At 48.5% G+C, this 15,861-nt stretch overlaps 1 protein-coding gene across 1 annotated transcript in view; it reads left to right on the forward strand.

The window, feature by feature from the left end:
* The first annotated feature begins 10,480 nt into the window (after positions 1–10,480).
* LOC133349539 (glutamate receptor-interacting protein 1-like) overlaps positions 10,481–15,861 on the forward strand; it is a 334,917-nt gene continuing 329,536 nt past the window's right edge. Inside the window, exons 1-2 of the mRNA XM_061563083.1 lie at positions 10,481–10,799; positions 10,997–11,155. Coding sequence (XP_061419067.1) covers positions 11,101–11,155 — 55 coding nt within the window. The 5' untranslated portion in view covers positions 10,481–10,799; positions 10,997–11,100. The remainder of the gene's footprint in view (positions 10,800–10,996; positions 11,156–15,861) is intronic.

Here is a 15,861-nt window from a genome sequence, read left to right on the forward strand (position 1 = left end):
TAAAGGGGCGCTGGAAAGGTAACCTTTCCTGAACACGGTCCACGAGAGACGGAACTTTTGTTTCTCCACTCCCTCTCGACGTGATCTCCCCCCTCTTCTCAATTCGAGTTCAATGAGGCGACTCCCGTTTCAAAGAATGATTCTTCATTGGTTCTGAAACCAATGCTTAATGGCAGCCATTCGTCTTCTCATCCCTCGAGAAACTGACATCCTCATGTATTTATTTACATCTGCGAGTAATGAACAATGGTCACTTGATGCTCGGTTGTGGCTTACGTCGTGGACGATGCGTCCTATTTGCAGGCTACAGGGAACATTTTTGAGATCTTCATCCGGGTCAGAGAGTGGGTGTCGAGTTGTATGTCTGGGGCAAATATGGGTTCTTAGAGACACCAATTTCTTATTCATGATAACTACATATGCAGATAGTGTACATCAATAATCTGGGTCAGCCCATAGCTGATTTCAGATAACCTCCATAAGCTAAGCTAATTATATTTTTTCAGGTAAGGCCCACTGAGCTATACAGCTCCTTTTCAGAAGTGACCTGGTCACGTGCACTTTGTCTCCGGGTCCTGCGGTTCTTCCCTCCACATTTATAATCAACTTGCGTTCATATTATTTGGCTGGCTGCTGTAACTTTCCACGTGACAAGCCTACTTCGTTGAGCTATCATTTGTCATTTGTAATGACCAGGTCGCTTCTGAAAAAGAGCGACACGACATAGCTCAGTGGGGCCTTACTTGGTAAAACAAAAATGGTTTATCGCTTAGTTTTTAGGATTCACAGTCGATGGCTACACTTGCCGCGCTCTGTGCACTACCGACACAGTGAAGGAGCCACCGTGGTGGCGTTAGTGCACAAACACACCCAAGCTAAAGGTGCCATTCGCAGGCCAATGCCGCTGAGGTTACCGCACCTCACCATCGCTTCCTTCTGCTAGATTCGACAACCGCTGTATATTCATATGAGTTTTGGGTTGTAAATATAAGAATAGGTTTTACCCTTTTTTGGCAATATAACAGTTGTGTTAAGATGTTAAAACACCAAACAGAAACCTTTTGCAAGGAATCCTATCTGCATTAACCACATATACGTGTGGTGAACATGCAAACAAAAATATGCTCTGGTAGTATATTATTTGGTCAAATGGGTGTCAAAAGACCCTCGACCACCTGACATGGCCCAAACAAATTAAATTGTCACGTGGAATTTTACAACGTGACGATAATTGATGTTTCAGCTCACTCACGGATAAGTTGAAGGGCAAGTTTCATCATCAGATTGAGCAATTTGAAACGACGACGTTTCACTTGAAACTGCACCCAGCGTCTTCAGGAAATTCCGTTGAAGTCAGTATCAAAGCCGGGAAGTCAAGATAAGTGTCACCTGACCGGGCCTCTTAAATACTGTAGGCGTCATGATCACCACAGGAACACCCAAGTTAACCGTTGTACAATTCATATGTAACCTTCAACGGTTCACCCTTGCAGTATTCCACGCTCCGGCGTGAGGTTTTCAAAACACGTCTTAAGCACAATACTGACGCGCGGTCACACAACACCGCGAGTTTGTGTATGTGGAGAGAACATATAGGTACATGTCTGAACGTGCCTAGGAATGTCCGTCCATTTATTAGCGGTACAGTAGACGACTTCTCTATTGCCCACCTACATCACCCGGCGTGCACACGACTGTGCCGTGGTCATGTTTGGCCCCAGAGTAATTATCCGTAAATTGCATTACCGTTGGGAGATGACCCAGAGCACAATTATTCAAATAAATGACTATAATAAATCAACTTACAAATTCAATATATTGGCAATAACCATGGCTTAAATTTCAGCCGAAGATGTCCAGGGCTGTGCTCAGGAAAGATTTGGGAACTCTGGGATGGGGCACGCTTTCTTGTGAGGGGCTCTGGAACATTTTTCATGATAATTTAAGCCCCTGGCTATAAACATTTAATGCCAAACCATTTACAGCAACGGCAAAATCCACACTTGTTTTCTTTCCCACAGGGAAATTGAACAACATTGGCTTTTTCAAAGATGTCATGAAAAAGCCACTCCATGTTTTACTTTGTTATGATGACAAATGTACACTTCAAGGACGTAAAAAAGCCACATTTTCATAGTGCACTGCACCATAAAAGCATCACTGTTAATTTAATATAGAATATAACATTTGTTTCTATTCAGGCAATAAAGGAATGATGAAGCAATTGACTTCAAAGCTCAATGATGATATTTACAATTTGTCAAATGTCAAATTGTAAACGGTTAAACCACTCCCGTGTTCAAAATTAGCTTTGGACGATGCTCAGCCCCATTTGTGGTCCAAAGCCACTGGTGGAGATTCCACGATCCTGTGTCGAGGACCAGTTTTTTCAAAGGACATCTGTTGTTGACCGACTAGTGCAACTTCTCCACTTAAAGGGGGGTAAAGGTGCAGCCCTGCAGTACTTCCTCACGGCCCTGCTGTTGGAAGGGCCTTCGATATATAGGGAGCTCCAAAGAGCAGTATGTTGGCCTACTCTTCCACGCTGGCCAAACACCTTGGAAGAGGTGGGAGTCCCCACACTTTACCCCACCACACACGACCTGCTGATTTATACTGGCGCCACTGGCGGCGAGATGTTAACTACCTTGCCTGGTATACAGGAGGTCGTGGGTTCGATCCCGACCCTGATGCCTGTATCCTGTTTCTCCCCGAGGTCGCGTGGATTTTTCTCCGGGTACTCCGGGTTTTTCCTCCACATTTAGAACCAACATACGTTTAGATCATTTGGCTGCTATAAATATTGTCACGTGATGAGCCACTTCGTTGAGCTATAATCTGTGATAGCTTCTGAAAAAAAGCTGTATATCTCAGTGGGACCTTACCTGGCAAAATAATAATTAGCTTAGCTAATGGAGTTTATCTTAAATCAGCTAGGGGCTGACCCAGATTATTGATGTACACTATCAGCATATGTAGTTATCATGAATAAGAAATTGGAAGGAATCGAACCCGGGTCGCCGGATTCATAGCGCGCTAACCGCTACACTACCCACACACACATACACACTAAGCTATTTGCAAGCAGACATTGCATCCATGCATTTTCATGACACATAATGTAAACATTTATTGGATAATACCATAAAATGTGTTTTATTCTTAAACCATTAAGACATTCGCATGGGCTAAACAGCGACATCATTTAAACCCAGCCACCCTCCCAGGCTTCCAAAATGCAAGAAGACTTGCACTCTTAACACTGCGACTGCAAACATCAAGACTCGTCATTCCAGTTTTGTCGAGGGGCTGAAAACTCCGCTGTTGGGTTTTCCAATTGCAGGTGACATGGGCAGGTGGCTAATTGATGACAGTAAATCGGAATGAGGTGGCTACGCTCGATGCGCCGATGAGAGGCTGGCCAGTTGCCACACCCGAGTCCCTCCTGGGAGGGAGGGAGAAGGGAGGCTGGCTCGATGGATTTAAGTCTCGGCTGCAGAATTCTCAGGCGTAATTATTTTACTCATTCCCTGCAACGGAGCCACGCATTCGCACTGAGAGTTGATGTCAGGAAGCAACCGCCAATGGTTCAATGTAGCGCGGCGATAGGCAACGCGGCTCTCGTAATGGCCCGCTTCGTGGCGTTCTTCGCAGTGCGTCTCTAGAAATATTGAGGGGTGTTTTTTTTATACCGAATTCGAAAAAACAAGAAACATCTTTCGTGTTATTTTTGGTTTGCCGACCCCTAGGATTTAGTGCGAGCAGCTTTCTGGCTCTTGACATTCTGGCCGCAATTACATGAACAACGTTGTCTCATGAACGGTAATTTTGGGTTGTTAAAAAACATGTTCAAGTCGGCAGATCAGCGTTGGTTCAAGCGAGCCTGACTGCTGAGGAGACAATGAATACGAAAACCGGTCCAGAGTTTGCTTGTGTCGAGCTAATAGCGATTATTAAATGAATAAGCACACCAGGAAGGACAACTGCGAATGGAATGCGGAAAAAAGTAGTTTCTTTTAATACTTTCATTATTTTATCTGCCGGGGCAGACATATGCAGGAGGTGTTTAGTATGCTTATGTATCTTGTTACAGAGAACTGCATTGTCTTGAGCGGTGTGTTGCTACGCGGCTGGGCTTTCAATGTCCTGGGAAGACGCGCAGATTTCCGTGGACGGCAGGAACGACCTCAACACGCAGACGTCCTGGGATTACAAGGGACAGGTGGCAAACCTGCTTGCTACAGATCTGCAGCAAGGTCCAGATGTCATGTGACCCCCAATTAATTGACCCTTAAAAATATTTCTCCATTTGCATATTTCCTTCTGTCTTTCATGTGAAACTTACTTTACAAAAACATTTTTTAGCGAATTAAATGGGATCACGAGACACGAGGACGGTCCTGTACAGTGGAGTTAAGGTCAGGAAAAATTCCTAACGCAAGACATAAATTCAGCATTCGTAATGCGCTCACCCTTTTCCTGTAAGGTTGTTCAAGCCGTTCAGATTAGAAAGAATCAATTGCCCTCCTCCACTGCCTCTCAGTATAATCTGACCTCATCCTAAGGAAACTCTTGTCACTTTAAATGTGATGGGACTGTCCTTGTAATAAAAAAGTAAGAGCTCTCGAACGATTAAAATATTACACTTTAATTAGCTGTGTCGGGTGGAGGAGGGTTTATGACACATTCACTCATTACACACAAAGCACTTGCCACAAATGAACCATAATACCTCGCTGATCTCGTCAAGGAGCATAAACCATCACGCGAGCTCCGGTCATCCTCACAGCGGCGTTTGGCTAACCATCGAACAAAGACGGTCACCACATCGTGCGCTTTCAGATGCACTTCTACGGCCGTCTGGAACGCTCTTCCTTCCGATATTAGGAAGCCACTGAAGCGATGCACTTTTAAACCATCTAGATTGAAAACTAATTTCTTTAAAGCTGCTTTTTGTGCTTAGTTTGTTGCCCTGCACCTCCGATTAGCACGGTTGGCTGTGTACAGGGCGAAATAATTTCAACATACATTATTATACGACCTGAATATGAATCAAGTAAATTATGGCGTAAGACTTAATCCTAAGGTCCTCAGCGCTGGGATATTGAGATCCTGAACGTTAACGTCAGAAACATCTCAATTACCTCAGTCTGCAAACCACCAAACAAGAAATGTGAATTACGTGCGCGAGATACTTACCCAAAATAAAAATAAAAGTTACAATTTTCATTGGTGACTTTAACAGCCATAGCCAGAGCTGGGGGTACGGACACAAGCAATGAAGGATGGAGAGCTGGGTGGAGTCAAATTAGCTGGTTAGATCCCGACTGGAAGCCCAGTCGGGATCAAACCCACGACCTCCTGCGTACCAGGCGAAGAAGATAACATCTCGCCTGGACACATCCACTGCTGGACGAAGGCCTCCCAAGCCACCACCGTCTCGCACGATCCTGGTTCACGACCCCAGATTCCAACGCGGAGTCCGATTCACGACGCCGGACTCCAACGCTCAGTTCGACAGCGGACGGTGGAACAGGGGGTTACAGCCCTGACCCCATTTGCTTGTCGACCACAACGCCGCAGCTCAAAGCTGCGAGGTGGTCATGGATCCCAACCCGCTTTCCCAACACCGCTCCGTCGCAATTAAAATCCACCCAGCGGTAAAAGCCGAGACGGCAGGTGCCATTCCGCCGTCGCTTCAACTCTGGGGAGGCAAACTGGCAGCAAGATTCGCAGCAGATCTCGACAGAGCGGTAGCGGACGTCAAAACCAGCAGGCAATACTGTACTACGAACGCTTCGTAAATGCAGTGAAACATACCGCCAGAGAACAACATACACAGCAGGACTCACCGACGTGCTGTGCCCGGCAAATAGAACAAACTACGACGTGAAACCAGCCCCTTCTCAGAGAACACCATATGGCCGCTGGCGGAGCGCTCGCTGCTGGACCGGCTGGCAAACAACGCGAGGGGACGCGGCCGGGAGCCACTCGGCACGGGAGCCACATGGGGGGGGAGAGGGAAGACAGCGTGGGGGCCACTCTGAAGCGAGTTCACCACCCCGAGTCGGCAGCTCAAGATCCAAAGCGGCGGTGCTCCACAGCAACGGAGAGGAGCTGCTGCTGCTGCTGCACCGAGAGATTGGCCATGCGACAGCTCTGTGTGTCCGTACGTTGGGCTTCTTTCGCACCGTACTTAGCCAACCGAGCGAAGCGGAGGTGCGGGAGGACAACAAACTGGACAGCGCAAAAAATCAGTTCCAGAGACATCGGTGGTGTCTGTGCACGTGGCTGCCTGCAATGCAGCGCTGTGGAGACAGCGGCGAGGGTTCGTGGATCACCTGGTGCATTCGCTGTGCCCGCGGGTCGAGATTGGACCCACGCACTGTGCCAGGACCTTGCTGCGGGCGACGCTGCCACCACGGGAATGCGCTCGCCGCTGGAAGGGCATTTGACTTTGGTGGACGGAGACAAACAAACAAGGGAGGTCGCTAGAAAAAATCCAAACGGCCAATTGCATGTCATTTCTGCATCTCTATTATAAAAGCCCGGCGTTCCGTGTGTCCGTTGTTTGCCCGTCATCTAAATCATTCGAGCATTTCAAAAGGCCTGAATCTAAAAGTTATAGAAAGTGGACGCCCCCAGATGTGGGGGTAAACATTTGACCCAATAGAGTTCCAATCAATTTCGACCCCCCCCCCCCGCCCTCTCAAAAATAAATGTATTTTGTAGGCATATATGCCTACACACCCTTCATGCAATAGGGTCAGTAGTATCTGCACACGTTGCGGTGGGGGGGGCGTGCAAGAAGAGGACATCAGTGGGGGCGACGGGCGAGGCGCGCTGCGATGAGAAGCCCCCGAGAGGAGCTCGAATTTCAGCGGCCTGCGGCGACCGACAGCCGAACTTCTGGTAAGACAAAAAGGCACCAGAGGCTACAGCTCTGCCTTGCAGGGTAAATGCTGGAGCCCTTGGAAGCCTCATTCCCGGCCCATGGAAGCTGCGTTCAGTGAATTGTGCGCATATAAGTCTACGTAGTCATGGAGGTGGAACCGCATCACCAGTTGGTGCATAAACACATGGACGTGCACGGCCCGTTTTGCCGATCCACTGCTGGATGAGGACCCCTCAACATCTTGATGTGCCACGAGGCGTATTTGTCCTTGCTTCACCGCGTTGGCGAAGATGGAGGGAATGCAGAACATTGGATGTTGCTGCAACGTCTATTGCACCATGCCAGTGTGCACGGTGGCCACCCACCTCAGGGCTATACGGGTTCAATACCTGCTTAGCTTCTGGTATCTGGTGAGATGGGCGCATTCCGGGTCGTTTGTTTGAAGGAAGTTCACAAACACGTCTTTTATCAAATGGGGATTTTTGGGGGCTATTTGGACAGCTTATATGCAGCGGGCCTGCCAAATGTGTTCAAACATGACAGACCATGTATATATCGTTATATTGCTTTACTTTTCTGGTGCAGCCGCTGCAGCTCCGTAGTCACCTCTGTTGCAATGTTTCCTCTGTTGTATCTAATGAGACAAATATCCCAGAAACGGAGTTCTGTGTGAAAGCATTTTCATAAAAAAATACTTCAATAAGTTGTTTGTGTTCTTTTACACTGTTGTTCAAAAAAATATCTCACGGTAGTTGTCAAAGGGGGGGGAGGACCCAAGTCGTAGATTTAGCCACCAGGGGGAGTCTGGGGGGCAAGGCACCCCCTGCCCACACGCTCGTGACGCCGCTGTAGTTGACGTTTACATTTTCCCTCCGTGGCCAGGGTTCTTGCTCGCACACTTATCGGTCAAGTCCTTCGCTGTAATCACGCACGCGCGCCCATGCTTAAGTGGTGTTGCTGCTGCTGTTGGCTCCGCCGCTCGATACCTTTGTAAATAGACTTGAGCAGCGCTTCCACGTGGCAATTCGTAGACATGGAATGCCCGCTCGGTGGGAACGGCGATACAATGGCATGCAACCGCATTGGGGTGATGTTAACTACCGCGCCTGGTATACAGGAGGTCATGGGTTCGATCGCGACCCTGACACCTGCTGCTGTATATTTGCAGTTTGCGTGTCTCTCTCCACCGTGGTCGCGTGGATTTTTCTCTGGGTCCCTCTGTTTTTCCCCTCCATATTACGAATCAAAATCACGCGTTTTGGAGTATTTGGGTGCTATAAATTTCACGTGATAATACGCCGTTTCGTTGGAGCTATCATTTGTGATAACCAGGTTACACCACATAGCTCAGTGGGGCCTCCTTACCTGGTGAAATGAAAAATATAATTTCGTTTGTCTTCAACAAATTGCGAAATCGTTACCTCCCATTTCATAGCCGAAGAAGGCATATGCCCACGAGCACGTCCATCTGGCGCGGCTGGTAGTGAAAACTTTTGTCATTGATGCCCATTTGTTTCGAAATCATCTAAACTTGAGATGCTTTTGACGGATAGATTTGAAAGATATTTTTTAAAACGCGTGTGCGTAACCCTGGGCTTGGCTGAGTTACCATAGCGAAGTCAAGTGGCAGAGGGTGGCTGGAAGGCAAGCAAAACACAAGCCCCTAAATATAACACATCTCTGAGGACCTCCTAGCCCTACTGTAAGGGCAGCGAGAGCACGGGGAGGAGGAGGGGGATACGGACAAAGGGAAACTTCTCTGGGAGGCACGAATCTGCCTACACCTCCTCCGATATTTGCTTTGCTTATTGCGTTACACATGGTAGTCACGTATGATACGTTCACACACACACAGGTACGTGTTTCGAATTACGTATGACATACATACACTAGAGTTTTTGAATAGAGTACAGCTAATGGTGTGCACATACTTGGCAATTTTATTTCACGCATTTACAAATGCACATGTTTATACATACACCTTTACACGCACAGATACACACTGACACTCACCGAACACAAGACACAACACGCGCATAAACACACTGGCACATGCAAATCCCAGAACTTTTCACACAACACATAGACACACACACACACACGGATACATACACTCACAGAACTGTGTACACTACACATACACCGATACATACAATCACAGAACTGTGTACACTACACATACACCGATACATACACTCACAGAACTGTGTACACTACACATACACCGATACATACACTCACAGAACTGTGTACACTACACATATACAGATACATACAATCACAGAACAGCGCAAGACACACACAGACACAGTGACACGCATGGTCACGTGGCTGTGTACACAATAGACACTTGACACGTACAATCACAGGGGCCGTGCACAGCAAAGGCAAAGATCGCCCGTGTAGCCTTTGTCAGACTGCTGGGGGCAAGTGCTGTTAGCGAGCATCTCTGAAGGCCGGCACGGCGCACGGAGGAGGTGCGTGGCCAGCAACCACGCCCGCCCGCCTTTGTCTCCCCACTGGCGATGCACACACACCGCACCGGGTACTCGTGCTGTGAGCGAGCACGCACACGCGCGCACTCGCACACTCCCACACACGCACACTCCCACACACACGCACACTCCCACACTCCCACACACGCGCACACACGCACACAAGCACACACGCACACTCCCACACACGCGCACACACGCACACTCCCACACACGAACACATGCACACATGCACACTCCCACACACGCACACTCCCACACTCGCACACTCCCACACACGCGCACACACGCACACACGCACACTCCCACACACTCACACATGCACCCTCCCACACACGCACACTCCCACACACGCACACACGCGCACACTCCCACATACGAACACACGCGCACACACGCACACTCCCACACACGCACACATGCACACTCCCACACACGCACACTCCCACACACGCACACTCCCACACACGCACACTCCCACACACACACGCACACTCCCACACACGCACACACGCACACTCCCACACACGCACACTCCCACACATGCACACTCCCACACACGCACACTCCCACACACGCACACTCCCACACACGCACACATGCACACTCCCACACACGCACACTCCCACACATGCACACTCGCACACTCCCACACACGCGCACACGCGCACACTCCCACACACGCACACATGCACTCCCACACTCCCACGCACACACGCACACTCCCACACGCGCACAATCCCACACACGCGCACACGCGCACACTCCCACACTCCCACACACACGCACACTCGCACACACGCACAAAACAACAACAACAACCGCCATTCGCCACTAAGTGGCGGTGACGTCACCACGATGCTTGTGCCAGGCCATGTGCACCTTGAGGCCACGTGAAGTGTCGAACGCCCGCTGGCAGGAAGTCACGCACACACGCACACACTCCCACACACACACACTCGCACACACTCGCACACGACACACCCCCGACACGCACACAGCGGCATGCGTGTCGGGGGTGCGGGCGGGGGAGAGGTAGTGCCCTCCCCGGCATTGCAATGCGCGAGTTATTCTCGTGGCCCGGGGCTCCCTCCGTCCCCTTTCTTTCCTCCACAGTCGCCAACTCCGCGAGAAGTGAGCGCGCGAGTGACAGACGATCGGACGCGCGACTTCACAAACGCGCGCGCCGCTCGCTCCATCCCCACCCTCTCTCTCTCTCTTGCACGATTGGCACGGTTGGCTACGTACGGCGCGAAAGAAGTTCAACATACGTCCTCACACTGTTGTAGGGACACATCCCCGCGGAACCAGACACAGAGATTTCTCTGCGCGTCGCACTCGAGTGAACGTGTTTAGACGGCGCATCACCATCCACTGCCTCCTACTAGCAGCAGCAGCAGGGCAAACAGGTAAATGACCCTAGGTAAATCGTCGTCGCCCTTACACCCTTGCGTTGCTAAATGCACGTTAACATTGCACGTGCACCGGCATTGTTGTTTAAATAGCTTTGGCCAGCGTAGCTCTACCTATTGTGTCGTGATGGTACAATGACAGTCGCTGCAAAGTGGCGCCTTTTGTTGTTGTTGTTATTGTTTCCCCACCACAGATTAGCACGGTTGGCTACAGTACGGTGCGAAAGAAGTTCAACATACGTACGCGAGGAGGAGGGGCTATGGTTGGTGTCGAGTGAAGTGTTACTGTAAAACCACAATGCCGGGCTGGAAGACGAAGCTGGGATCCTGCCTTCAGTTTCACCTGTTGGAGGGTGAGTGAGCGAGCGAGCGCGCAAGCTCAACTGTGGACTCGCTGTGTGCGCGTGTGTGTTGGGTTGTCTCAGTCTGTGTGTGTGTTCATTCATTCACGGGCAGGCAGGGTGGCGGTACAGTGGTGATAACACTCGTGGCTCACAGCACAGAAGGGAAGGGGCCCTGGGTTCGAATCCACACTCGGGCACCTTCCTGCGCTGGAGTGTTTAATGTTCTCTCGCCCCCCTGTTCTGCGTGCGGTTCCTCCGGATTATCCGGTTTTATCACACAGGTAAAAGCACATGTTAAAAAAATATCCCAATGCTGAAATACATCCTGCAAATGTCTAAATTCGGCTGACCCACAGCAGAAACATCGCCCACCCTACTGCAACAAGCCCCCCCCCCCATAAAGGAGTCTTGGGACTCGGTCAAGGCTTTTCTGAGTAAACTGGCATCATACATAAAATAGCTGTCCCGTGTTTTTTACTGAATGTTTTGCTATATGCGTGGTTGTCTCCCTGAAGAAGGCAAACCAAGTAAATGGGCTCCGATCTGCTTTTATCGATTTTTGTTGCCTTATTTTTTGTTTAAACATAGTTATTGAGCATAGGCACAAACATGCCTTTGGATGTGTTTTATCCAAATATTCAATTTGAATGAATTAATGTGAACAGGCTGGATGCATTACATATCTCTATATTATACTGACAGGGTCCTCAAATATGGGAGGAGAAGGGAGATCCTGTACATTTTCTGGATTTTGGTCGAGTGTCAAAAAAATAATTCCAGCCTTTATCAATCCACTAATGGATGGAGGCCTTCCCAATGCCATGTCGACCATGGGATTGTATTTTGCATCATGCTTCACCACGCTGGTCAGTGCAGGTTGGCGAAGGGGGAGGAGTGGGTGTCAGGACAGAATCAGTGCAGACAGCACTTGCAACTGATGTTAGCTGTGGTCGGTTATTGAACTCGGGTCACCCCATTCACAACACCACTGCACCCTCTTGATCAGGTCGCACTCATTACACACAAAGTGCCTGCCACAAATGAACCACGATGCCTTGCGAATCTCGTCAATGAGCATAAACCATCACGCGAACTCCGGTCATCCTCGCAGCAATGGATTTTGGCAAGACATCGGAAAAAGACGCTCATTGTATCGCGCACATTCAGATGTGCTTCTGTGGCCGTCTGGAAAACTCTTCCTTTTGACATTAGGAAGCCACTGGAGCTATGCACTTTTAAATGTAATTTTTTTAGAACTGATCATTTGTGTTTAGTTTGTTGTCTGTCCCCCACACCCCTGATTAGCTCTGTTGGTTACTTACAGTGCGAAAGAAGTTCAACATATGTGGTATAATTGAGGATTGTATTCTCCCGTAAAAGGAAACTGGATAACCTGGAGGTGTCCCGCATACAGGAGGAGATTTTCAAATATTTGTAGAGAAATTTCAATCAGCAAGTAAAACTCAGTGTTTATATGGCGACGTTCACACAAGGCCTCACGGCGCATCAGCTGCCACCAGTAGCCCGGCAGGTTGTTTCACGCGCCATGGACGTTCCCTCCAAAGCTCTAGATGACAACACGCGTTTTCCACCATGCTCTCTCATCTATTTGCAGCTCATTCAAACTCGAGTTGTCCAACTATCTTAAGATGAATCCCAATCTGGATATGTAACCGTCATGTAGCTGTCTCTCCACAATATTTTAAAACAACGTATTGACACAACCCATAGGCACCCACGGGCCTTCTTGGGAGTGCATGATTAGCAGCAGCGTTGATTCAGACACAAGAAAACTGTGCACTCGTTTCGACGTACGGTGTCTCGTCAGGTTTGCTTGAATGAATGCTGGCGAACTGCCAGACGTTATGGGCAAGACTCCAATCTTTAAGATTAGAATGCAAATCTGGGTACTTTATCTCGGCAACCCTCGACCAAACGTGGCTCATTTAAATTGCAACTGCCTTTAAAATGAACGGAGTGCATTCGCCTTTTAATGTCGCTCATTCCAACCCGGCTCATTTACATATGGTTGATGCAAATACAGGATCAGATTCCGGTCAGCCGTACGTGATACGATCGAAATTTGATGCATTTTAACGTGATTCGTTCAAAAGCCATTCATACGAAAAGCCATTAATTAGGTGTTTAATGACTCACCGTTTGAAATACAATGCATACGCGTGATATAGTTGTACGTGCATCAAATATGCATCAAATTATACATTATTTAGGATTTGTGCTAATTTCAGGCACATTATCCACCATGGGGTGGAGTGGTGCATTCTGGACGCCAATAACTCGACTTCAATGCCTGGCCCCGGACATCCTCACTGGACTTGCCTCCTACTAAGCCGGCATTGTGACAAATGGTAAAACAACCCCGTGACCAATATGGCATGGGGAGACCTACATCCAACTGGGGATCTGACACAGGGTTTAAAATGTATTTGCCTAAATTATTATCAATATTTCTAGCATTGCCTAAGCAATGCAGTAGATGAAGCAAGAAGTCTTGTTGGCAATTTCCTTTTCTTCAAAGTGCAATGCAGTGCCTTGAATTTCTATGCGCATGAAATGAGAATTCAATTGACACTGTCTGTTTTATGTTATGTTATAATATAACACAACGCTTGAGTTGCTTGGTGCCTAAATGCGACCACCTCATCTCAAAGATACTAATTTAACAGCACATGTCTTTTTTCGCGAACCAATAGTACAATTCATAAACGGTTTATTTTTCATTAGATCGTGTAGGTATAAAATACAGGGTGCTTCAAAAATATGTGAACACTTCCGAGAATTTGCAACAACACCACGAGAAATGTGCCTCCCGGCTCTGGAGACCACCAGGAGAAGATTCCAGGCAACGTGTTGACAATGATGGCGAACAAGTGGAGACACTTTGACTTTTTGAAGCTATTGACGGTGACATTTGTTATCATGTTACAGTCTATTATCCGTTCTTTTCCCATTAAAAACGATAGTCCCATATAAGTGTTTAAACAATTTTGAAGCACCCTGTACTGTATATTTGTTTATTACCGATAATTCTCCAAGCGACGGAGCCAACCAAATCAAGTTGTCACGTGGGCAAATACGGCCAGGCGATTTGGGTTGTTTCTTTCAGCAAAGCGGAGTTTTGAAACTGCGAGCAAACATTTGGATAATTTATATCATCAAGAAACTCGCCTACATTAAAACTTGATTTGATGGGCTCTGTCAGGTGGTTTAGAGTTATAGTTGACAAAAAGAAATCGTACATTATACATGCACAAGCTAACCTTAAAACAAACCAATAATGAATCATCTCAAGCTGCTGCTGTCTGTTGCAAGCAAGCACTTCCTTTGTCTCACTCAATGCGCTCCAGCCACTTGAACACGCGTTGCACTGGAATTGAGATGTTGTGCTTTCGCGTTGTTACTTTGCTACCATGAGTGGATCTTTTCCTTTGTCCTGGAGGCGGCTTCACAGCGGAGATATCGCCTGGCGTGCTGTGCATGCAAACCGACCAGGGATGGCATTATCACACCTAATTAAGCTCACAGTACACGTGCGGATATTACCCGTATGCAACATATCGTCGGTTATATTAATTTATACGTTCACGTCAAATGCTTAGCTGGACTTACGCGTATCTGCGCGTCTTCCCTCGTCATCGTCACATTTACCATCGCTCCGCACGGCCTACACATTCCTTGGGGCCGGCCAGCCCTTTAGTCGTTCATTTATTCGCACATTTCCCGTCGGAAGGCGCCGACGCAAGTTTATGGACGGTCACGGTCGTTGTCGCTGGGCATCAATCACCGGTCGGCCGCCGTGGCACGGCTGAATGTGTAACACGCAGGAATAGGAGTGAAGTGGGGGGGGGGGGGCTGCTTAATGGAGTATTTCTTGTAACGTACGAGGGGCTGCAATAGATCTCTGACGTGAGATCGGCCACAGAGCGCCGGATAGCGGCTTCTTCGAAGTGGTGAAACTGGGACGGGTGGGGGAGAGGACCTTGGGAGGAGGGATGGGGAAGGAGATGGGGGGGGGGGGGCTATGGAAAGATGTAGGAGCCTTGGAGGTGAGTGGCTATCAGGTCTTTGCAAGACGAATGAGCCTTCTATATACAGTGGCCCCGGCCGCTTACGCATGACTCTTGTGCCAATTGTAGGAGAACAATGATGTCTTTGTTGCGACGTATCGCTGGTGCATTGCGCTAAACTGTGGACAGATGTTCCCGAAATGCGATCGCCGACTGCGTTAAGGATGACGCAGTCCGCGACAGCGTTTGTTGTTGTGGGATCGTACCGAGAGCTGGGGGAGAGAAGCCCACGGATTGGAGAACGTAATACACACAGGTTAAAGGCGTCAGTCCTTCGGCTGTTTTAGAAAAGTCAGTGGGAACTAGGGAAAGAGACGTCACTAGAAGGGGACGATGTTCTTGCCTGCAGGAATGTAGTTGTTGCTTCAGGACTGCGAACAAAGATCAGCACTGCCAAACACTTTGTCCGAGCAGGGAGACCCTTTGACTCTTTGAAAGTAATAAATGTAAATGAATGGGCATTGCTGCGCATTAATTCCACTGCGCATTGTACACTCTGCATGCACGACTTTGCTTTCACAATGTTGCACCGTATCACATGGCCGCCTGACCTTTCGTACTGAAATGCTAAATAAAAGCAATAACAAAAGGGGTCGCGTGACTTGTGTAGGAATCTGATGATCAATA

Source organism: Lethenteron reissneri, chromosome 30, assembly GCF_015708825.2.
Source record: "Lethenteron reissneri isolate LAM-NWPU_2019-01 chromosome 30, ASM1570882v1, whole genome shotgun sequence".
Lineage (NCBI taxonomy): Eukaryota > Metazoa > Chordata > Hyperoartia > Petromyzontiformes > Petromyzontidae > Lethenteron > Lethenteron reissneri.